This window comes from Euprymna scolopes, chromosome 23 (assembly GCF_053919585.1).
Source record: "Euprymna scolopes isolate OS-2025 chromosome 23, ASM5391958v1, whole genome shotgun sequence".
Classification (NCBI taxonomy): Eukaryota; Metazoa; Mollusca; class Cephalopoda; order Sepiida; family Sepiolidae; genus Euprymna; species Euprymna scolopes.
Window position 1 is genome coordinate 67,074,474 of NC_136504.1, and position 26,525 is coordinate 67,100,998.

At 37.1% G+C, this 26,525-nt stretch overlaps 1 protein-coding gene across 1 annotated transcript in view; it reads right to left on the reverse strand.

Moving 5' to 3' along the window:
• The window catches only part of LOC145245967 (uncharacterized), a 163,415-nt gene that overhangs the window by 99,739 nt on the left and 37,151 nt on the right, over positions 1 to 26,525 (reverse strand). The window contains exon 2 of the mRNA XM_080107747.1: positions 1,751 to 1,827. Coding sequence (XP_079963873.1) covers positions 1,751 to 1,827 — 77 coding nt within the window. The remainder of the gene's footprint in view (positions 1 to 1,750; positions 1,828 to 26,525) is intronic.

Genomic DNA, 26,525 nt, shown 5'->3' on the forward strand with positions numbered 1-26,525 from the left:
CTTTCAATCGGCACATAGTAGTTTATATTTTAGGACTTGGATGAAAGTTTATGAAATTTTTGAAATTGTCAACTTAAATACATATTAATAATTTGATAAAAGACAAAAAAGAAATACTTGCATAAATTAATATATATCCACTTCTGTTTGTCCCTATTTATCTCCACAAAAAGATCACAATTAGACCTTGAATGGGGTTAGACATTGAATGGGTCAAAAATAAAATTTGTCCACGTTGAGAAGTGTTTCTCTTCTACTGATTGAGAACAAGATAGATACTACACTGATTAACAGCATGAAGACTGGCAATACCTGGTCGGGTGAGTACTTCAGGTGATTGGCAGTAAGCAAATAGCCCACCTACAGGAAAACTTTGGATAGAGAAAATAATGGGTAATTTCCTAGTTTCTAGGTATAACCTGGTAACTAGGAAATTATCACATTTTATAACTCTCCAGAAATTATGATTTATGAATATAAAGAAGGGGATGAGGGACTTTAAAAAAGTTTTTTCTTTGTTTTTTTTTTAAAGGAAATTGTCTAATTCCAGGCTACCTCTCACCACAGTAAACTTGGACATAAGGGGCACTCTGGATTGGTGCAAAATTTGCAATGATCAAATATTTTACCATTCTCTGGGAGGGACACATCAGGCAATTGGCAATAAACCAATCTCCTTCCCAAAGGAGGAAGTAATGCCTAGAGGATGGCCTTCAAAAATTGAACTGGAACTCTAAACCTGAAGACCTGTTTAAAATCAAATGTATGTATTCATATGTTTATCTTCAGTAGTAAATATAGCAAGGTTGTTGTAGTATTGAAAGTGCTTTACTTAGTAGTTTCATATCCTCCTCCTGTTTGTATTTTAGTAATTAAATATTTTTCAATAGATTATTACCTCTTATAATAAGTCATAAAATTTTTAAATATTTTTATTTAATCTGTCCTCTTACCTCATACATCGAAAACAATTTTATCAGTACTTGACTTTCTTTTTCCACTATGTTTCCTTGAATATGTTTTTTTTTTATGTAATAATAGCACTATACTGAACGGTTTTGTTTCCGATATAACAAAAAACTATTTTTGTAAAAATTTTTTATTTCTACTTAAAATAAAGGTATCTTCAACATAATGGGCTGAAATTTGAAGTTTATTTATATCATGTTTTTATTACTTTTAGCAGCAGAGTTTAGTATTCTATCTATATTAAACATGAACGACTCAATCTCCAATAAAATTGAATTTTAAAGAAAAATGTAAACTCTTCAATTGTACACACCAATATCTTGTTAAATCCTTTATTAAGATTTCAAACTTATTATAAATTGTCATTCTTTTTTCAAAAGAACCAATCTTTGCTACTATCTTGAATCTTTATAAAAATCAGTTAGAAGTACTCTCCTCTTTGTCTTTCTGTTCATAAGTTTGTCAATATTACTATTGTTTCACAAAACAAATCGAAAGATTTTAATTCTAAGCTATTGGCAAAGTAAAAAAACAACTAAGGTTTGTGCTGAAATACAGAATTGTAAAAAAAAAAAACAAGTCTTTAATAAAAAAAAAGAAAAAAACGGTTAATAGTTTTTTTTTTTGTTCTAATGATCCATCATTAGAACAAAAATAAAACTATTAATCTTTTTTTTAAAATATGATGTAAGTTTATAATGATTAAACATTTGGGCATTTAAATAAAGCGAAGCAGTGATTTTGAAGTGGTAGAAACCACATTAAATTGCTTTGGACTTACGTTTCATGGGTACCATAAAAAAAGATAGGAAATTTCCCCTTTGCCGGTCGAACGCCACCATCAGGTATATCATCAATCTGGGAAAAAAAAAAAAAGCAATATCATTTACGATACCTTTTCCTGTGGTAATGACACAATGGCTTTCTAAACTATAATTTTGACAATCACCATCATTCAATTGTTAAAGAGGAGGGGGGGGGTCAATATGCAATGTAAGTTTAACATAAAATGCTGCTTGGTCTGAAAATTCCAAAAATTCATTTATAAACAGAATTATTTTGTTTAATAACCAGTTGAAATGAATTTTTCAACTTTTACATAAACTGAACTTAAACTAAACCAAACTACTAAAAATTGAACAAGTTATTTCAAATGTAGACCCAAGTTCATTTGTACCAAATATGGTTAGATTTCAGAAAGCATTGTTACTTTTATTAATGATTTCATAGCTGGTATTTTTTTGAGAGCGGGGCACCATATGAGTTTCCACGATATACCAAGTGCTTATTTTTAGCGAATCTTTTGAAAATTCAGCACGTTCCAACTGAAGTGTTTTAAATTGTAGCGTTATCGGGAAAAAGATATGTTGAGCCCCAGGTCTCAATTTATGGATTAACCTAAAAGCAAGTAATGAAGCCGATTTCAGGATCGTCAAGGCTAGTGCTGTCTTTGAATGTTGCAAAATCACTGTGTGGGAGCATAGAGGAATTCAGCTGCAGACCAAACTTAAAGTATATCGAGCTATGATTCTTACCATCCTCATGTGAAACTTTCACTGTATATGCTAGACATGTCAAAAAACTGAACTATTTCCATATTATCTGCCTCCATAGATTGTTCAAAATCAAGTGGCAAGACAAGATACCAGAGGCAGAGGTTTTAACTTGGTCAAACCTTCCATCAGTACATACCATGTTACAGCAGTGCCAGGTTCGTTGGGCAGGTCATACATATATGCTGCTGTATGCTGGATTCAAGGTTCTCAAAACAGCTCGTTTATGTTGATCTGGCCAAAGGAAAAAAAAACTGTGGGAGGACAGCGGAAATGGTTCAAGGACAATCAGAAGATCTCCCTCAAACAGTCCAGTTTGTATTCTAACTCATGAGAAAAACTAACCCCCAAAAAGATGTTCCTGGTGTGCTGCAGCTTAGAAAGGGCTACAATTGCTGAATACACATGCAATGAAGAACACAAGAGTAAATGTGACATTAGAAACTGTGACTGAAACTATATCAGATTTCTCAAAGTGATGCCATTCTGTAACAGAAATAAAAATAAAATTAACTGTAAAAATTGCGATTTTTGTCTAAGATGTCGCTGTGTATATCTACATAGATAAATTTCATTGAAAACATCTTTAATGCCTTCTAATATTAAATATTTGTCTTAGAAACAAATAATGATTACAAATGGAATATCTGGTTATAATAATTAAAAATAAGTACAAATTTCTAATTCGTTTTATTTTAATACACATAAATAAAAGCTTACAGGTAATAAATTTCAGAAAGCGATTAAAAGTAAAATAACTGAGTATTTATTTCTTTTTATAACTAAATTGATTCACACAGTGTCTTCCTATCTTAACTTTCCATTTCACAAGTTTTAAAATAGAATTTTAAAATGCTATATTAAAATTTTTACAATGCTGAAATTATTTTAATTAAATGCTTATCAACATAAAATGAATGAATGATTAAATAAATAAATAAAATATCTTAAACATAAAAAAAATGTAACTACCATTATTACAAAAATATGGAATGTTCTCAGAAGAGGCTAAGATGATTGTTTTGTTTTTTATTAATACACCTTACAATATTTCCATTAAAAAAGAAAAATTTTAATCTAATACATAAAATAATATTGGATTTTTAAAGTTGGATATAAATAGCATGTAAGCTGACTTTAATTCTGACAAAACAATTTTCATTCATTGTATCATGGTAATTGCAATAGATTAACACATTTGCATCCATTTTTTTTTTTTTTAGTACTTATTCCAATCTAGCAATTTTCTAATATATAGAATCTTTCATAGTCACCTTAAAAAAAATCAACTATGGTGAATAACACATTCTTTTTGTAAAAATTGTACTTTTAAATTATTAAATGCTTATGTTAATAATAGATCGATTTTGCCTGTCTTTTTAATGGTAAACAATTTTTGGTTCACAATATCTATTGTATATTATTAATTCAACATGATTTGTCGATAGCTGGTCAAAAATGAGGAGTTTATACCTTTCCAAACAATATTGACGCATAAATGACAACACAGAGATGATAGAATTTTAGTTTGATGTAACTGCTTCCATGAAGTGCAACAATATCCATGTGCTTTATTGCTATATTAATAAAACTATCAGATACGATCTTGTGTTTGTGTATAGGTTGCCTATACATATATAAATAGGCATTTTTTTTTATTATTGAAATCAAAAATAAAATATGGGAAAATTAAAATGAATTTAAAAAAAAGAAAAAGTAAATCATTAACTTATTTTTCTCTAAGCCAGAAAATACCAGGTAGAAGCTACTTTCTAATATAAGTTTATAAAAAGATTACAGATAACAGTTTTGTAAGTTATTTTTTCTCAAAAGGTATAAGAACATTGTATAATACAATTAGTAGTTTTTTTTATTAGCTAAAAAATTCCAATGCTTAAATCTTTAAACACATATTTCATGATGATATAATTTGAACAAGTGTGTGCAATAAATACAAGCATTTAATTAGATATTAATGATCAGCTTCTCAACATCAAATCAATTATAACTGTTTAAATAAGGATTTACATGTATAATTGATAAAGCATCTGAATATGTAGTTCAATTAAATGGCTAAAAGATTTCATTTGAACATACACAATCAACGGATTATAGTAGGTACTTGCCTGAAAAGGTAACACCTAATTCTTAAAAAGAGCATATTAAAACTTGGACTTATCCTTCTTGCTTTATTTATATAATCGCCACATTCTCCCACCCTGGTCAACTAAATTTTGTTACACTTTGCATAAAACAGCTGAGCTTGTTTTTAACTTACTGTTTTTTTTTTTTTTGTTTTTTTTTTTTATTATTTCTTTATTTCTTACTAAAACCGGGTTTTAAGTAAAAAATTGTTTGTAAGCAATGAAACCGCGTTGAAACACATTTCACTTTTAATAATTTCCAACCAATCATTAAGATATTACCCATTTCCGTAAATAAGATTAAAAAAAAAATTATACCCATGATGGAAGAAAAAAATGGGGACCAGTTCTTTCTTCTTCATAGCTTAATTGAGAAGCTACTTAAATTACAGTTTAGTAGCTGAGGTAAGGGGGTGGAAATTAAGAATTTACAATTTTTATGAGAGTTGTGTTTTTAAAATGTACCCCCCCACCACCTGCTTGGGAGTCACCTTCCTCTTCCCAATTCATGTCTTGTCCAAGGTAAAGAGTTGGTGAGGAGATTTTTTTTTTTTTTTTTTCATCTGACTTCCCACCTCTGGTTGTGTTATAAGGAGACATTTATCAATTATAGTATGAAGGCTTCAATCAGATTAATGTTAAGAGTTCTGTTATTACTTCACTTCTAAATCCAGTGTACACAAGAAGATTGAATGACTAATCAAATAAGATAAAGAAGCGCTTTTTAAGAAGGCATGTATTTAAAAAGGTATTTATCAGGTTTCAGAATGTTTGATAATTTTGATTATACAAACTACTATTCTCATCTTGGTTGTTATGTTCACAACATTTCGGCAAGATAAGTTTAAAATTTTAAAAATTAATACTAGAATTATCCAGACTGTTTAGAAGACTAAAATGCAATAAACAGTATCTAATTATATAATTTTGTTTTATATTTTTAATTTCAGATAAAATTTCAAACTTGTTTAATAAGAAATAGTTTTCAATCAAGTTGTCACACTGTTAAAGTTTTCACATATAGGCATTGATATTTCAATACAAAAACAATAGAACTTTAAAACTTACACAAATTACAGAACTTTCCTGATGTTGATGTTTGCAATCACCACATGTATATAAAACTCATGTGTAAGAGTATTCAAGACAGAAAACAATAAGTACACCTATAATAAAGTAACAACAAAGACCAACTGGCATAAAGACTCACTAGATAAGTACAAACAGTTAAAAATATAATACATGGATTTTACCGGGACAGAAATTGGGCAGACGGTGTTTCAATAAATTGTTTATTTATTCAGAAATTTCAGAAGATACACAAGAAGACATGCAAGTTGACCAAAAGTTCATCAATGGCCTATCAACTGACAAATGAGTCGTTAAAACAACTTGATTGTTCATCAATAAGAATCTACCACAAAGCAATGTGAAAACTGAAAACTTGATGAAATCAAATACAAAATGCTTATTAGTGAAAACCTAGAAAATCCAAATGCTTAATCTAGTGCTAGATTGACCAATTGTAAAAAAAAAAACTGCTATTTCAATATTACAAGTGCACAATATGACAAGTCAAAAGTACAAAACAAAATGGAATTTTATCAATTCTAGAAAGATATTAAAGAGTAATTGTGAATGGTATTCAGCGATAACACATGTACCTCTACAGGAAGACCTTCATCATCAACTATATGTCATTGGTCACATTCAGCACAACACCAACTATTAAAGATCCAGGACTACCTATACCAAGTAATAAACAGACCAAGTAGTGAAATGATCCTTGCCAACACCTTAAGTCAATTGTTAAACCTACAAAATGATAAACCAATTGAGCTAGATGAGAGAGTGGGTAGTATAAACACTGAAGTTGATGAGGATTAGACCATCTCAACCATCAATTTCTCATTGGAAAAGCAGAAAATGCTACGAAATGAAACTGAAGAATCCAACCATACATTCCATTAAGATCATATACCAGGGTAGCCAGATAATATTTGTGAACTACCTACAGAGATCTGATCATAATGGCCCTTCCGCAATAAATTTGCCGACGAATCTGGAATTCCATTCAAGGGTCAACAAGTACTTATCCCAGACTCCATGAGAAAGGACATCCTATATCAGCTCTATAAAGACAGAGAAAATATGTCTAAGCGAATGTGTGTACTGGTTAAATATCAACAAGGATATTGAGAGGATGTGCAAGTCATGCACAATTTGCCAGGAACACCAACATGCGCACAGGTATGAACCGCTGCACCCACACATTATTCCATCTCAGCTTTGGAAGTTCATTTACATCAGACCTATTTGAAATTGATGGGCAGCAATTCCTGCTCACTTCAACAAACACTAAAAAATATCCAATTGTCAATGAAATATCAGCACCAGTAGCCAGCAAAGTAGTGGCAGATAAAATGAAATATGTGGTGTCTTCAATAAGTTTCCAAACTTATTTTTTTATACAAACATTTAAAATTGTCATAGACTCTTGAAAATTCAGTATGTTATTGCTAATGATGAGAGGTGTGGGGGAACTAAGGAAGTCAGAATACCAGAATTCATTGGCCAAATAAAAAATTTCATGGATAAGGACTGTTGTGTGCCGATAGAGACAATAAATGCACAGTTTGATATCAGTGCGAGAACTGTACCCACAATTTGCGAGGAACTGAAGATGTGGGAGATTTACGCAAAGTTTGTCCCAACGGTGCTCCATCCTTGTCAGAAACTATTTGATCAAGATGGACATCAAGACAGTTCCTTACCCTCCCTATAGTCCACACCTTGCTCTCTGTAACTTTTGGTTATTCTCTAAGCTCAAGGAAAAAACCTTAGAGGCTGTCATTATGAGACAATTGAGGAAATAAAAGGTTGTGACGAAGGTTATTGACACGCTCACACAATAGCTTCATAGAGAAACAAGCAAGACATATCAAATCAGCAATAAAAAAATGCAAAAAGGAGAAATCTGACATCCAGCTTGCTCTGCTACAGATTAGGGCAATGCAAACTACCATCACGTTGTAGAATAATCAAAAGAACTGTGTTAGTCAATAAAACACAACAACAATAATAGCAGCAACACTTACCAAGGGTTCAGCTCATGCACAAGACAGACATCAGATTGAGCTGGACTGAGGGCTTGTATTTATGTACAAGCATATCCAATCAGGTGATTCAGCCAATCACAATCCAAGGAATAGACTGGCCCATGTGTGCACAATGGAATCTCCCATTGTGCCATAAATAGTTCTCCTCTTTCATGAGAAGTAACTTTAGTCTTTGTCAAGTTATCCACAACTTGAACGCTGACCGAAAGTCCACTACACAATTCAACATGGCGCTACGAACAGGATTCGAGACAGAAGATTGGGAAGACTATTTCCTCAAAGCAGGCATTGCTGCCGATTCCGCCAAGAGCTACGCTGCAACTTTTGTGAAGGAAAAACTGAGGAAAGAAAACCTTCAAGTAATGGATCGAGCCATGCTAAGAGAATTGGGAATCACAACAATGGGAGAAGCTCTGTCTATCCTTCGACAAGCCAAGGAACCCGCTACCCAGACCACCTATGCTAAGGCACCAGCTGCCAGGCCTCCCCAACTTCATCTCGAAATGACCCCTCAACAATTCAGAAAATTTCGGATTGACTGGGAAGTATTCACCAGAATAACGGACATGCCAACTTCTCAGGCCAATACCCAGTTATACAGTTGTGCTGATGAATCCGTTCAAAACGCAATCATAAATACGTACCCTAAGTTCTTCACCACCAACCCAGACAAGTTGCTAGAGATGACAGAAGCATTGGTAACTCAGAAATCAAATCCCATGGTCCATCGGATGACATTTGCAGCTATATCACAGCATGAAGATGAACCCATCCAACAATACCTTGTTCGTCTTAGGTCCACGGCCATAGACTGTAATTTTTCATGCCCCAACTGCGAACACCTGTCCGACATTTACATCAAGGACCAATTTATCAAAGGGATATCGAATGATACGCTTCAGACCGATCTACTGGCAAAAGCCGGGTTGCTAAAATCTCTCAACCAAAATATTTGTCATGCTGAGGCATTTGAGTCTGCACTACGGGACCAAACCGCAATGACTGATACCTCAGACATAGCTACAGTCCGGATGTCAATGTATCGCAAAAAAAAAAAAAAAACACAGTGCTGTACGGACTAGCAGAGGCAATATTCGCACTAGCTCTACTGCTACTCACAACGATAACATTGCTGATAAAGAACCCCGTCAAACCTGCATAGACTGCGGTAGTCACCAACACGGTACTCCAAGGACAAGTGCCCGCCATTTAACATGTCCGGCATGGAATCAAATGTGCAACACTTGTGGGAAACTTAACCATTTCTCAGCAGTGTGCCGGACAAAGAAATATCGCCCGGCAGTGATAAAGAGTTTTGAAGACCAAGAAGCTCCCATGAATACACTCATGGCCCATATCACATTCGATCAAATGAGGGGCACCATTATGACTACAGAAGGTGATCTGTTAACTGAAATAAATGCATCAGTAATCCCATTCTCACCAAAACCAGATCCCAGACGAGCTGTCAATATCCCTAGGAGTTGTAGTACAACGCTAAAGGTTTTTCCCGACAGTGGTGCCGCCATTTGTCTTGGGGGACCAAAGTATTTAATCAAAATGGGCCTCACAGAGATTAGTCTTATCCAATCAAGAAAGATCATACGAACAGTTGGAGGTTTCACACTCATGTGTCAGGGTTGGCTACCAGTTGAATTTGTGGTCAGAGAGAAAACAACTAAACAAGCCCTCTACATATGCAAGGGCATACAACGGCTTTATCTCAGCAGAGCAGCCTGCATCGATGTGGGAATATTGCACAAACATTTTCCAAACCCTTTAGCAGACGTACATGAAGAGGTAGACACCAAGTCTAAAAAGTGTGTAGATCAATTGCCAAATCGCCCCAAAAACCTCCCTTTTCCTGCAACAGAAGATAACATAGGCAAACTTAAGAGCTGGCTCCTAGAAAAGTTTGCCAAAACGACATTCAACAAAGATGGGATATTTCCAGTCATGTCCGGCCCAGCTGCCCACATTCACCTCAAAGAGGGAGAGGGAGCAATCCCTAAAGCCAGGCATAACCCAATTCCTGTACCCTTCCACTTCAAGGAACCAGTAAGACAAGCCCTTTGGAAGGATGTAGAAAAAGGTATCATAGCTCCAGTACCCGTGGGTATGCCTACTGATTGGTGCAGTACTATGGTAATAACTGCCAAAAAGAATGGTAATCCAAGGAGAACAATAGATTACCAACACCTTAACTCTCAATGCAAGCGAGAAACCCACCATACTGGGTCGCCATTCCAGTTGGCACTGCAAGTGCCACCTAGAACAAAGAAAACAGTCCTAGACACTGTTGATGGATACCACTCGATTCTCTTAAACAAAGAATCTCAACCATTAACCACCTTCATAACTGAGTGGGGAAGATACATGTATCTTAGGATGCCTCAAGGATATGTCGCATCTGGGGATGCTTACACTCGCAGATACGATGAGATAATAAAAGATATCCCACGCAAGGTGAAGATAGTAGACGATACCCTGCTATATGACTATAGCATTGAGGGAGCCTTTTATCATACCTTCGATTTTCTGCTCCAATGTGCTAAGAATGGAATTGTGCTCAACACCGACAAATTCCAATTCTGTCAGGATGTCGTACAATTTGGAGGCCTCCAGATAACTTCTTCAGGAGTGACCCCTTCTGAGTCCATGATACAAGCGATACAGGATTTTCCAGTCCCAAGGACAATTACTGATGCCAGATCATGGTTTGGGCTTGTCAACCAAGTAGCCTGGGCATATCCACTGGGTCCAGTTATGGTGCCTTTTCGGGACCTCGTCAAACAAAACTCCAAATTTGCTTGGAATCAAAACCTTGAAGACGCATTCAAAGATTCCAAGCGAATTATAATTCACCTAGTCCAGAAGGGGGTAGCAACATTTGACAAAGATAGAGCAACTTGCCTTGCTCCAGATTGGAGCAAAGAAGGAATGGGCTTCCTACTCCTACAAAAACATTGCCAATGTACCATGGAAAAAGCCCCAATCTGCTGTTCCGAAGGTTGGCATCTGATATATGCCGGCAGCAGATTTTGCACGGATGCTGAGCGCAGATACGCACCAATAGAGGGTGAGGCAGCAGCAATAGCATGGGCATTGGAGAAATGCCGTATGTTCGTCATGGGTTCTCCAAACATCATAGTGGTCACAGACCATGAACCGCTGAAGGGGATATTTGGCGATCGTGATCTGAGCAAGATCCAAAACCCCCGGCTCTTTAGACTAAAGGAAAAGACCCTGAGATACAGATTTACCATACAGCATTGCCCCGGGAAGTGGCACAGAGGCCCTGATGCAGTTTCCCGCCACCCAGTGGCGATGGTGCAAGCCCTCCTCGATGTATTTCCAACAAAACCCTCTCAAATGGATATACTGGAGTCGAATAACATAAGCAACATAACAGAGTCAACAGCCTTAATAGCAACATTTGCAGACAGCAGTAATATAGCCATGATATCACCAGACCTAATTCGTTCAGCAGGTTGTGGCGATCAACAATATAACAAATTAATAGACACAATACAGCAAGGCTTCCCAAAAACACGTAATCTCACTGCGCCCGAAATCCGTGAGTATTGAGAGGTGAGGCACCGCCTTAGCACTGACAATGGTCTAGTATTGTTGGATCGAAGGATCGTCATCCCCAAAACACAACGAAAAAAGGTCCTACACTGCCTGCATTCTGCACACCAAGGAGTAGTCGGCATGAAAGCACGTGCCAACGAATCGGTGTACTGGCCAGGGATGGATGCATCAATCCGCAGTATTAGAGCGAATTGCATGGTATGCTCAACCATCGCACCTAGTCAACCAAGGGAACCTATCATTCTAACACGATCCCCAGAGTGGTCATTCCAACAAATCGTCATGGATATTTTTTTATATTGGAGATCACACATACCTTGCCTGCGCAGATAGGCTAACTGGTTGGCTAATTTTATACCGCCTAGAATCAGGTCACACTACTACAACCAAATTGATGTCCATATGCCGACAACTGTTCCAAACATATGATGCCCCAGAAGAACTCAGCACCGATGGCGGCCCACCTTTCACTTCCAGCACGTTCCAAGAATTCCTGAAAACATGGTGTGTTAGGCACAGATTATCTTCTGTTGCGTATCCCCAATCCAATGGCAGGGCAGAGCTTGCAGTAAAAACTGCAAAGAGGATTGTGAAAGGAAACACAGGCCCCCACGGTTCCTTGGACAATGACAGTGTTGCCCGGGCCAACTTGCAGTATCGGAATACCCCAATCCAAAGCATTGGCCTATCACCGGCCCAATTATTACTTCACCGTCGACTACGTGACTCCATCCCATCACAGCCAATCCTCTACAAGCCTCATCCTGAATGGGTGTCAGCGGCACAACATCGCGAGGAAATGCTCCACCACCGCAATGCAAAAATAGTGGAAAGATACAATAAATATACCCACAACCTTCCACCATTACAAGCTGGTGACACTGTAGCCATCCAAAATCCAGTCAATCGCAGATGGAACACAACGGGCAAAATCATCAGTTCCCTACCAGATCGACAATACCGAATCAGGGTTAACGGATCCAGAAGGATCACACTTAGGAACCGCCGTTTCCTCAGAAAATGCGAACTTAAGCCTACACCAACCCCAATACCAAGTGCAGCACTAGGACCAACAATTCCCTCAAGCGATACTACATTCTTGCATATCCCACTATCTCCCTGTAATAGCACATACACAGCAACCAAACCCCAACAACAAACCACACATATATCCCCACGCTTTCGATCAAGGATTCCCCGAGCTCTTTCTAGGTTACTACCACACAACAAACTAGGCCTAAAAGAGAGATTCGTGGGGGGGGGGGATGTAGAATAATCAAAAGAACTGTGTTAGTCAATAAAACAACAACAACAATAATAGCAGCAACACTTACCAAGGGTTCAGCTCATGCACAAGACAGACATCAGATTGAGCTGGACTGAGGGCTTGTATTTATGTACAAGCATATCCAATCAGGTGATTCAGCCAATCACAATCCAAGGAATAGACTGGCCCATGTGTGCACAATGGAATCTCCCATTGTGCCATAAATAGTTCTCCTCTTTCATGAGAAGTAACTTTAGTCTTTGTCTGACTACGTCTTTATCGCTCAAAATTTGTTGGTTCGTATATTGTTATTCTGCACGTTATATTGTTAATATTTTGTTATCACCTTGTTAAATTTGTTATTGCTTATCTTCTTCTTCCCCCGGCACCACTTTTTCAATTACCGGATTCTTTTTTTTTATTTTTTTTTTTTTTTATTTTTTTTTTGGGACTGTTATCTTTCTCTCCTCTTGTTATACGCCGGCCATGGCAGCTGCCAGCTGTGTGCCGACGGTTGAGGTGAAGGAAGATGAGGCATTAGGTGGATGGACAAAACCACCAAAAGTAAAAATCGACGTCGTTAAATTTGTCGAAGACGCAAAGAAATGTGTGGAATTTACGACAGAAACTGGTATAAAGTTGGAACAACCGCGGTTACAAGAATTTGCTAAAAGGACTATTTCTCTATTTGTAATAGACCGTAAAACAAAAAAACTAATTAGATCAACGAAAGATGTTGTCACCAAATTAATTTCATCAGCAGGTTTAAGAGCTGAGCGGATTACAAAATGTAAAGGATATAACACATGGGCAGCTCTTTTTAAGACGGAAGAATGCATAGCAATGACAAAAAAAGAAATTATTACCAACGAGTACGTTCTGAGAATGGAATACCTAGGAAGGCGAAGAACTACAGTGTCCATTTTTGAAGTTCCTGGTGCTGTCCCCGGGGAATACCTAGCCGCTTTCTTACTTAAGTTTGGGGACATAACCGGAATAGAAGAAGACCATTATAACGGAGTATGGACTTTTGACATTCTGCTTAATGCAGAAGCATTTTTACGTATACCTTACTACCTGGAGGCTGGAGTAGAGAAGCTGCCAATCGTGGTCGCAGGCAGAAGACCAGCATGTTGGATATGTGGGGAAGTCGGCCATCTCACTTACACATGCCCCAAAAGGAAGCCAGCTGTAAAAATTATCCCTACAAATGACCGGAAAATAGGTTATGTAGAACCTAAGGACAATTCCCAGACACCAGCAGAAGAGAAAAAAGAAATCACACCTGAGGAGTTTGATAAAACTTTTAATTCAGAGCAACAATCCCCCAAAAAGGACAACTGGACACTCATCCCTCTTTCAAAAAAATCCCCACCCAAGACTTATGCTAAGTCCCTCTCTAAAGAAGAGAAAATTGAAATTAGAACAAGTAAAGACCCAGGGGGCAATAAATACAAAACCCTACTGAAACTAAAAGAAACTCTTGATGAGAAAAGGAGAAAATCGGAGGAGAAAGAGTTCCCTGAATCCCTTTTCCCTGAAAAACCGACCTCAAAAGAAAAGCAAATCCCTCGCAAAGCCCCCCCTCTTACTAAAGCTCCTCTGCCCCATAGAGACACCAAAATGACATCTCTAGGTTCTCCCTCCAAAAAGACCCCCAAACCGTCACCATTCTGCTCGCCAAACAACACGCCCAAGAACACCCCTCCCCCTTCTCCAATGAAAACAGACATGCCCCCTCCTCCCCCCTCAGATAAGAAAAGACATAGAAGCCCCTCTGTAGAGACTGAATCAAGAAAAAAAAAACAACAACCCTTCTTTAATGGGAAAGATGTGTGCAAAATAACGGCAGAAGTAGAGACCATAATGAAGTCCCATAGCAGGAAAGATTACAGAAACCTCCTCGCTTTCAAATCATACCAAAAAAAAGACATTACTAACCCTGAAAATTTTAAAACAAACCACATACTAACAGTTGTCAGGAAACGCGAGGAGGCCAAAGGACTATGGACTATGCTGGAGGAAGCAAACTCTGCTTTCAACCTTTATCCTCCAGCAGCCTATTTCAACGACACCGAATTAATTGAAATTAGAAAACGATGTGTTGGACGGGTCCCCATCAAACTCCATCCTTCACTTTATAGGGCAGTTAAACTAACCTTCCCCCTAGACATCGGCGGTCTGTCCCCTGACGGGTCTATCACCACTGAGATGACCACCGGATCATTGGGGACAGCTGTCGGTGTCTTGACACCGTCTATGTTTGATTAGGTTTCTCAACCCTAAGTAACTCAAGATGGCTTCCTTAAGATTAGCTAGTTTAAATGTCCGAGGGTTGAGGGACGCCTCTCGTAAACTTCGAGTTGCACGCGACCTTCAACGCCTTGGTGTGGATATTTGTTGTATACAGGAAACTCACTTCATTCCTAGTGATTATCAGGGTGTGCTCCTTAGAGACTTTCAGCTCTATTCAGCACATTATGATACCCATGCAAGGGGGGTTACTTGGCTACTTAAGCGCACTCTTGATGCGTCGTGTGATCCTATTTATGCAGATCCAGAGGGAAGATTACTCGTTCTAGATGTTACCGTAAAGGATGTGGCATTTCGTTTTATTGGGGTTTATGCGCCCAATAACCATGCTGAGCTAGTTTCCTTTTTTCGGCGAATCGAGCCTTTCATGAATTCGTCTCGACGGTTAGTTTTAGCGGGAGACTGGAACGCGGTCCTGGATCCCGAATTAGATCGCGGGGTTAATACCAGAAGGGATACTAATCAGAACCGGGATGCCAAAGCGTTTCGAGACTTTGTCGACAAGTTTGATCTTGTCGATAAATTTCGGAACGAAAAACCCGGGGATTTAGCATGGACTTGGACAGGTAGACGCGGCTCCGATTCGGTGCAACTTTCGAGTTACATCGATCGGTTCTTAGTTAGGAGAGTCGACTTAGGGCTTTTAGACTGTCCAAGTTTTCATAGTATAGTTTATTCGGACCACAGGCTTGTCCGGGTTCGAGTAAACTTAGATAGTGTTAAACCTAGGATGGCTAGTTACTGGAAGTTCAACACGTCGTTGTTCGATGTGAAGGACTTCCGGGAACAGCTTCTACTAACAATACAGAGGGAATTGACGGGGGCTATCATCGGGAATAAGTGGTGGGGCAACCTTAAAAAAGTCATTAGGTCCTTCGCTGCTGATTTTAGTCGCCGGCTCAAACGTAGTTCTAGAGCAGCGAAAGCGGCGCTAGAAGATAGATTAGAAAGGGCGGTGGAGGAGGGGGATAGTGCTAGCTATACTGTAGTTAAGGCTGAACTGGACTCCTTGGATAACAGGGAGGACCAGGGAGTATTAGTTAGGGCTAGATTAAAAAGAGCGCCAAACGAGGCAACAAACATGGCCGCGTCATTGCGTGCGGAGGAGTTTCGACGTTCTGCAGATCGACACATCGCCAGTGTCACATTGCCGGACGGACGAACCGTAACTTCAAACGACGGAATCTTGGAGGGTTTTCGGACTCATTTTCAGGAACTTTTTACCAAGGAGCCCGGTCTGACTATTGAACAGTTTGACACCTATTTAGCCGACTTTTCTCGCCTGGAGGCGACCGAAGCAGCTAGGTGTGAAGGTAGCATAAAAGAGGAAGAAGTCATTGAGGCCTTGAAACAGGTCGGGCTAGACAGGACCCCTGGAATAGATGGGCTGCCCTACGAGGTGTATTTGAGGCTGTCGCCCATTTTTATCCCTTTGCTGACCGTACTTTTTAACTCCTGGTTTAGGAACGGGTGCATACCTCAGTACTTTACCAGGGGGATCATTAAATTGTTACGCAAAGATAAAAATGGAGGGGATGGGATAGGTAATTTCCGGCCCTTAACGATGTTAAACACAGAGTTAAAGATTTTGGCCAAGATCTTAGCAAATCGTCTGCAGATTGTCTTACACCGTCTAATAAGTCCCGAACAGACTTGTTCTGTTAAGGGTCGGACGATTCAAGACAATTTGCACACGATACGCTTGATCGTAGAAAAAGTCGACACAGAAGCCGCGCTGATCAACTTAGATCAGTCCAAAGCATTCGACAGAGTAGACCATCGTTACCTAGAGGCTGTTCTTCGCTCGGCTGGGTTTGGTCCCCAGTTTCGCTCTTGGATTTGCCTCTTGTATGCCAACCCTGGTGCTATGGTAGAAGTGAATGGGGTGAGGTCGAAACCCTTCATGTTAACAAGATCGATCCGTCAAGGTTGTCCGTTATCCCCAATGTTATATGTGCTGGCGCTTGAGCCATATTTGCGCCAGCTTCGGGTGAATCCGGTCCTTCGCGGGATTACTTTGCCAGGTGGCTCTACCCCGGTAAAGTATACCGCCTATGCTGACGACGTGACTGTGCTTGTAACGAGCAGTGCCGAGATTAGAGTCGTTGACATAGAAACAAGTCGGTATGCCAAGGTCACAGGGGCCATAATTAACTACGTTAAGTCTATTGGCTTACGTATCGGTGCCTGGAGGGGTATGCCCCTTCAGGGACCCTTTGGTTGGACTGATGGGCCATGCAAGCTACTCGGCGTCTGGTTTGGCCCCGGTCTCCAGCTGGAGAAAAATTGGTCGGAGGTATTGGAAGCGGTCAAGGTCGCATCTCATTTGTGGGCCTTGAGAAATCTGTCTTTGAAGGGTCGGGCGGAGGTATGCAATTCTCATATCTACCCCCTGATCCTTTACCGTCTATCAGTACTTCCACTCCCGGAAACCACACTAGTTGATCTGGTGCGTGCTCTTTTTGCATTCTTATGGCGCGGAAAGCAAGCCATGGTTACTCGGGAGGTCTGTTACCTGCATCCGTCTGAAGGCGGTCTGGGTATGCCTAGTGTGCTAATACGTAGACACACTCTTAGGCTGATATACCTGGATCGAATGTGTACACCAAGTGAGGGAAACGGTGTCTTCTGGATAGAAGACACTAAGAAAGCCTTTCCGGCTTTGGAGAGTGTGCATTCGGCTAGAGGAGAGGCACACAAGTTGTTCCGAAACGAGTGCCCTTTCTATCGCGAGTGTCGGCAGGCCTTGAGATTTCTTCTACGGGTCCAAGAAAGCCTCTCTGACACCCAGCTGTTGTCTCGCAAGGCGCTATATCGGGCCTTAGTGAGGGGATCCGTTCGAGACGAAAAGATTGAGGAGTTCGGTTTTACGAAGGAGGAACGCCGCTTAATATGGCCTTGGGCGCCTGGGTCGAGCTGCTTCGATAATTACGAGGCATCACTCACCTGGCTGGTAATACGAAATGCCCTCTGGGTCGGCAAAAGACTTTACGCAGCGGGTTTTACGGAGACACCCAATTGTGTCCGATGCGGAGAATGGGAGGAAGACCTTGATCATGCTTTCTTCCACTGCGCCATTGTTCGACCGTTGTGTGAGTTAGTTGAAGGCTTCACGGTTCGCATGCTGAGCGAGCGGTTTTTTGTGCTGGAGTCGGTTTCCCCGTGCTGCAACTGGGCACCGACCATGAAGAAAGAAGAACGCTATGTTTTTCTGTGTTTATTAGCAGTTATGAGAGGCGTGATTTGGACGACGCGACAGAAGGAGGTTTACGGAGGTGAGACCTTCACTGCTCCCCAGCTTGTCCTCATTTTCAAATATCGATTGAAAATGCGAATTAAGCTGGAGAAGGTGAAACTCACTTCTGTGAATTTCAACGACAGGTGGGTGAAAGTTTCGCGATTGTGTAAAGTGAATGGAGCTAATCTTGAATTTCTTTTTTGAGTGGCTTAGGTTTTTTTAAGGATTTTGGGTGACTTGATCAAACATAGACATGCATCGGACCTCCTAGAGTAGGCTAGTTAGGCATTTCTGTTCGATTTTTAACTTAGCTAGAGTATGCATGCTATCATCGCCCCAATCCCCCTTTTTGGTTTTCCCTGTCCCAGCGTCCCCCCCCTTTTTTTTTTTTTTTTTTTTTTCCCCCACTTTTGGTTCGATAACCCCCAATCCCGGCCCCTTAGGTGATGGATAAACTGTTTTGCCAGAGATGTGGGCCATTTTTGTTGTGTTTGAATAAAGTCAGTTTTCGTGGGACCCACATCTTTTCGACTGGCAAAACTTTTTATCCGCCACAATCAGTAGTGAGGGGGTTCTTTTTACTAACCACCTTTTAGCATTGTATATTTTTCATCCAATTTTGTAAATAAGATTTTTATCCCCAAACCCCCCCACATCATGTATATATAATTGTAACTTTCGGGTTTTAAGTAGGATGTCCACAGAGTGATTCTGGTATTTTGGTGAAAGAGTCTAGTTAAGTTAACGTTATGTTAGTTAGGTCAACATTAACCCCCATCCCCTTTTTCGGCCTTGTGCCACATTTTTATTTGTGTAATTTTATTTTATACAATAAAATAAATATTAACTTTAGTCTTTGTCAAGTTATCCACAACTTGAACGCTGACCGAAAGTCCACTACACAATTCAACACACGTAATACTTTCTAGAAGATCTATAATAACCACTTTGCCCAGCCGATTGGAAGTAGGAAAGGAAGAACACCATAAACAGCTATGCGATCAGCAAGTATGAAAACTCATCATGACAACAACTATAGCAGAACCAGGAAATTACCATTATTATACATAGGTTAGTGTGTACGAGTACTAAATAAATTCAATACATGGCACTCTCGAACCATCATCGAAAATGACAAGGGACCTAATTTGCATACCATACCATTCCAAGAGATTAAATAAGTAGAATATATTCTGGAAAGATTGTGTAACAAGTCAGATAGAACTAAGGAAAAGTGTCAGCAAAAATTGATAGAACATCTCTGAAAATTTTATTAGCAACCATCAACTTCAGCAGTACAAATCACATGATTAACTCAATCAGTTATTTCTCTATAATAAAAATATCAATACCATCTGTTTGTTCCCATTTCATTTCCAATCTATAAACTCAACACGTGGCACCCTGGAACTATCGTTGAGAATGACGAAGGATCTAAAAGGCTACAGACGAACAATGGAAGTAGACTTCATCACAATTGTCACACCCATTTGCGTGCCATACCAATTCCGGCAAAAAAAAAAAAAAGAAGTTCACTTTGATATCCCTGAACCTGACACCATACAGAATAGAAATAGACCAAAGCAAATTAATGTTGGAATAAAATTACCAAAGTCAATATCACCAGACCTACACTAGACAAAAATAAATATGGCCCACTAGAACTAAATTGAAGAGAACTATAAGAGAACTCTCTTGTTACAAAGACTGATTTTATCTCATAGATCATAACCTCATCACAAGCTAAAAACCAAAAGGAAAACTCAGCAAATGCACACATTCTACTCTAACAGATTTATCTCTCCATATTTCTTAGATACAACAATCTCTGACATTCCTTGCAACATTCAAACTGCACAATCTGAAGTTTGACACATTTACTGTTCAAAGAAATTTAATTACGAAATTTTTATAGGTTGGGTTCTCTTCCCGATGCCAAACCACAGGGTGTTGATGAGGATCAACATTTTCATCGAAACAGCATCTCGAAGTGATTGCCCACCAAAGTGAAATAAAAAGGGCTTCATTCAAACTTTTTATTTGATTTCCGATGAAAAATAGTAGTATTAGTCACTGGTTCTATGCTCTATCATTAACTATAGTCCAACTTCTTTTGAAAATATATCCTACTGTTTAAAAGAATGAAAAGGAAATGGATGTCTGATAAAGTTGATATAACTGGGATTAACTTTATTGCTAGGCCAACCACCTGGTCAGTTGAGACTTCTCTGATCTCATGTGGAATGGCTGAAATGGAATGTTGCAAAACATGTGACCATTTAGAAAAACAAGACATGGACTACTCAGTCACCAGGAGTCTGACCTTGTCACCCATAGCGAACAGTCAACACTTCTAGATCTCTAGCCAGACTTACACAAATTATCAACAACAATCATACCCAAATACAGGAAAAACACTATTTTGTCTCCACCATTTGTCCTATGTTTCTTTCTGAGATGTAAATATACTTGTACTAATTGTTTTTTGGAAAAGTTTTTTTAAAAAATGGTTCAACTCATAAATTGTTAATTCATTTATACGAACAGTGTAAAAAGAAAACAAAAATGAATTTTGAAATTATCAACTAACTTACCAAATCTATAATAGGAAAACCTTTAGAAGTTTTTCAAATTAAAAACGAAATTATACCTACGTTTTAACTTAGACCGCCTCCCCCAAAGAAGAACGACATTTGAGCATTTGTTACTGTCACTAACAGAACAAAGACATGAAAAACAAATATGCAACAAATAAATGTTAACAAAGGCAAAACTCTTCTACCTACTCGGATAAGTTTGTTTTTAAACATATTTCAAAGTGTGTTTTCAGTTCAAAACAAACTTAATGTTCATTTTGTTGAGTTAAAATTAAAAAAAATGGCCATCCATAAGCCCTTCACAACCTTGATAACTGTTAAAAATCCAAACTTTGGTAGAATCCCATAAAATAAATGGGAACAATTGAGCCAAAATGTTTACGGTACTTCTTCGCTTTGGACACAAGCGAGGAATATAAAGGTTTCAATTCTTGAGTGATAAGACAAGATTAAAAATTTAAAATGAACCGGAAATGATTATCATTTTACATTAAATTTATGTACAAAATTGCTTTCCTATTTAAAATTCTAAAATAATTGTTTTTTTTTTTCTTTTTTCTGGCACGTAACTGCTTAAAAAAAGTAGAATCTCATTTTGGGGGAGTGATTTAGGTAAAGGTGTTATCTTTGTCATTATTATTATTATTATTGGTAGCAATAGTAGCCACAGCAGTATTTTTTTGTTTGTATCTTGTTTTTTTTTTTTACAGTAACGCAACCAAATTTTTATAATTGCAAGAAAAAACATGAACATTTTTTTCATAGTGGGAAGGTAGAGAATAGTTAAGAGAATGTTAAGAATGGTTTTCTAAATAGTAACATCATTATGTAGAAACTCATTTTTGACGTGAGACAGGTTTTGTTAATTATTCTGTTCCTAAACCGTTTTCTTATTTTGCATACCAATCGCGAATTCTTTTTAATCGTTTATGAAAAATTCAAACTGCATTGATGACGAACAAATGCAAATGAGATTTGTTTTAAAAGAAAAACAAATCTTGTCTCACAATTTTCAATCATTTTTTTTTTACATAGGCGGCACCACTTATCAAGGCCGAGAAGCCATTCAAGGATAAGGATTAAAGAGTGTACAGTAGTCAAAAGGACAATATAGTAATCGATAGTAATGGAAGTTCGGTAAATTTGTTAACTCAAGTGTAACGGCTCACCGGAAACTTGTTCACGTTGGCCTTGAAGACAACCATATTATAGACAGCTGGAAAGCAGAAAAGTGGAAGACAATTCCACAGGCGTGCAGTTCTAAGAAAGAAGCTTTGATCATGGAATCTACGTTTAGGTTTAGGCACAGATAAAGAGTGGGGGAAATTATTGATAGTGTTTTCAGCTAGACGAGTGTTTCTTGTGAAAGTTTGGCAAGGGGGGTGACCATAGATTGAAGCTCAGTCGAACACTTTCCATGAAAATAACGATAAAGCAGAGACACACTCACAACATCTCTTCTGTGAGAGGTTGCAGCGAAGAGAAAAGGACATCTCCCACTAGGCCACAGTCTATTTTGAACCCTATCAAGGCAGGACACAAGAAAACCAGAAAAATATTTAGAAAGATCTACTCTTGCCCCTCCCTTCCGAGTGTGGTTTTACGTTTTGCAAAATATATGCAAACATTACACGGGAGGAGGTTGTACAGTTAGCATTGAATCTGAATTTTAAGAAATTTAAAAAGAACTGGAATTGATACCTGTGTCAGAATCAGGAAAAATTTTGGAAGTGCAATGCCAAAATGTTTAATTAAAAATTTACTGCTCACAGGGATTTAAGATTTTTGAAGTCAGAAATTACTTTCAATTTGGCAATTCAAATTTCAAAGGGGCACAAACATGACATTCTAGATGAAGTAATTCATTTATTTTGTTTTTAAACTATTAACCAAAGATTAAAATGCCAGGCTTATTTAAGAAATGAATGTATTATGGTGAATTTAATACAATTTTTAAAAATAGGATTTAAAAATTTTCATTTTACTAAATTATACACGATTGTTTTGATTTCAAATAATCACCTAACAGTAAGTATAAAATAATTTGTAAGTTACAGATAATTTTATTATTTTTTATTCCTTATATGATAACATGTTAAGAGTCCTAGTTGTTTGTGTGTGTAATAAACTGTGAGTATAAGTTTTTAGCACTTGTTGAATTTTGTGCAAAATTAAAAATTTTTTTATTTTATTTTCAAAATTTTATCATAAAATAATTTAAAAATTTATGTTTTTTCATTTGTTTTTATGATAGTTTTATTATTTTCAAAATTAGAGAAAGTCTAAAATTTTGGTTCACAATGCATGCAAACAAACAGTAACCAAAGTTTTTATGCTACTGGAATCGAAAATGCTATAAGTGTATCAAGTCAAATTTTAAAACGAAATTAAAATAAAAACTAATTGTTTCATATGAAATACATATGCCAATAATTGGGCTATTTAAATAAGCCAGTTTAGTGTGTGAAAATAGAAGTTCGAATCGATATTTGTCTAACTTATTTTTGAGGGGATTAATTAGATAAAAGTTATATGTAAATTTCAAAAAGAGGCTCTACACCCACAATAGCACTTTTAAATATCTAGGAAAAAGAAGCAACACCTCTCTAGCAACCACTACATGGGTGCTCAAGGATTCCAGTACTTTCTAGGAATTGCTCATTACCTGTAGAATCCTGAATTTTTCAGTGATGTATCCACTGAAAAATTCAGGATTCTACAGGTAATTAATAACCCTTACATAAAATTTAAGAGTAATAACAAAAACACATAATTCACTGAAAGTGCTAAGTCTAAAAAACATCACATCATATAAAAAATTCAAGATGTTTCCAATTATTATCAAAATTAATTCTGTATATACAATACAACATACTCCTCACTTCTCCCCAAATGTCATACATATCATCTCCATATTACCCTATCAGCTCAAATATAACCTACATCTCCATAATCTGCATCACAAATAAATTAATACACATCGCTTCATGACAATTATAAATCACTGTAATGCACCTTGAAGAGATTGCATAAAAGAAAAAAATGGACGTTCACCATTGTGGAACTGATGGAAATCTAAACACTGAATTCTGGCTTTAGGACTAATCAAAAAAATAAGAGACAAAAATAAAATTATTTATCAAATAATTGATTTCTCATTAAAATTCATAAATTTATTTTACAGTTCAATTCTCTTCAAGTCAATACATCTGGCACATATTAGGGTAAGGGAGGGGGGGGCAACATAAATTGATATGCCATTATTTAATGATCACCCTGGATTAACACCTTGCTTTAATTTGCTTATTTTTATACGTGATTATTTTTTAACATTTTTTTTTTCATGAACGAATTCTATATAACAAACAAATAAGAAACTTAACACGCTCATTACTTTTAACCCCCCCCCCCCCGTTCCTATTAATTGCCAGTCCATTATATAGAGTTGTAATTAAACCATCTCATTTTGGAATTGATACATAAAAACGATGTTAACGTTTTGACCATCAATGTTGAAAATGAACCAAGTCTACCTGAGATAATGGAGCACATATTTCCCTTGTTTAAACATCAAAGTCCAATCCCTTCCTCACTTCTACATATTCTTCATTATATTAAGAGTTTTCTTGGGACAGCATTATTGACTAAAACTACTTTTTGTTGTTAATAATCATTGCATATATGGTCATCATATTCTATTAATAGCTGCTTTATCATGAAGTTAGTAATCAGGAATTTTGACAGATCATACTTTTTCAAATTCTGGTTAGGAATAAAGAATCGAGGCTAATTCAACGGACTCCTCCCCTCTGGTCTCATGTAAATGCAATTTCAAGGCTTATAAGTTTTATTTTTTACTACATCGAAATCCAAAGACAAAGCAGAAGTTGCAATAAATATACGTGCGAGAAATCTTTAGTGTTGTCTTTCAGCAAGCAAACATAGATATAGGTAAAAAACAATTTGATGACTAGGGAGTACACATTTCGAAGGGGGCTCAAAGCCAGCATCTGAATTATTGCTACCTAAAATTCCAGTTTCACAACTCAACATTGTATAATTTCTCAAATAAATAAATAAAATAATTTCCTTAATTGAAAACGACCTTAATTCCTTCATACACACTCGCACACACACAATGTACTAGCAAGGCTACCCGGCATTGCCAGAGGCCATAAAGGTAAACAAAAAGTGTTTATTTGTAAATTGGATAATATGGTAAATATTATCCTAGATTTTTAAGAAGTGCTTCCACCAAAATTGATAATGATCGGTCAATTAGTTTTGGTATGAATTTTATTCAAACAAATATAAAACATTTAATGCTGTAATTTTACCATGGCTTTATTTAAGATCACAATCAACTGTTTTCTGACGGATCATGCTGAAATAATATTGTTTGGGAGGGAGGCTTTGTTAACTATTATGTACTTACATGTTATGGAAACTTATGTAGAAGACGGACAGTGATATTTTTTTTAGATAGGATATCCAGTTATGTTAGGTGTAAGTAGAGATTAGGGATGTACCAATTATCAAATTTGCTAGTTACCGATTAATTGGCTGATTAATAGGTTTTCTAATGCCGATTTAATAGAAAACTTTGTCATAAATGATACTAATATTAATTAAATTATATTGTAAACAAAGACAAATTAAGTCCCTCATATGCTTATCAAATAACAGGCATGACGCACTGTTAACATGTAGACTTTTACAATTGCACTGAATGTCAAATTCAGTGCAATTGTAAAAGTCTACATGTTAACAGTGCATCATGCCTGTTATGTTTATAGATGTAAGCATACAGAAAATTTTCCTTCTTTCTCTTCCTATTGAATTAACATTACTTTTACTTTAAATCACTGCTAAAGAAAATTATTACTTCATCTTTCAGTTTTCATGTTGAGGAATTGTACAGAAAATTGTGACGATGTGTGAACTTAAAATAAAGCATTCTTCATCAGTCATACTCTTGTTCCTCGGATTTGGACTTTCGCTACCGTTATATATATTTTTATTTTTCTGATTTAGATAATGTATATTTTATTTAGATAAATTACTAATTAGATATCAATCATAAGTAATTTAAAAATGCAAAAAATTAACTAAATATTGACAAACTTTGACCTTTACGGCAACCACTTTCTACTGGAAGTATTTTGATGTCAATCCCAAGAATAAGAATACAGCTGCTTGCAAATCATCACATCAAAGGGTGGCAAATCAGCAAAATCTTTTACAATGACTATGTTGAACCATCTTAGTAAAGTTTGTTCAAAAGAAGCAAAAGTTGCAGGTAAGAAAAGAAAGCACAATGAATATTCAGGGACGGACATTCTAGGAACAAGTGGCAGCAACTACCAGCTTCCAATGAAACAACTACTATAGACACAATATTGGCCAAAAAGAAAGTTTGGGACATTAATGATCACAGGTCACAACAGATTCATTATCTGATAATAGAAATGATTGCTGTTGATATTCAACCATATTCTGTAACATCTGACATTGGATTTAATAGGTTTATTGCAAAATTTTGTTTAAATTACAGCATTCCATCAAAAAAGTACTTCATTGCAAAATAATTTGATATATTTACAAAAGTAAAACAAAAATTCAACTCTCTTATTGAGATTAGAGACATTTCATGAACTAGACATTTGGGCAGCTATAACAGATAATTGTTCCCTTTCTGAGTTTTACAGGCCATTGGTTTTCAAATGACTGA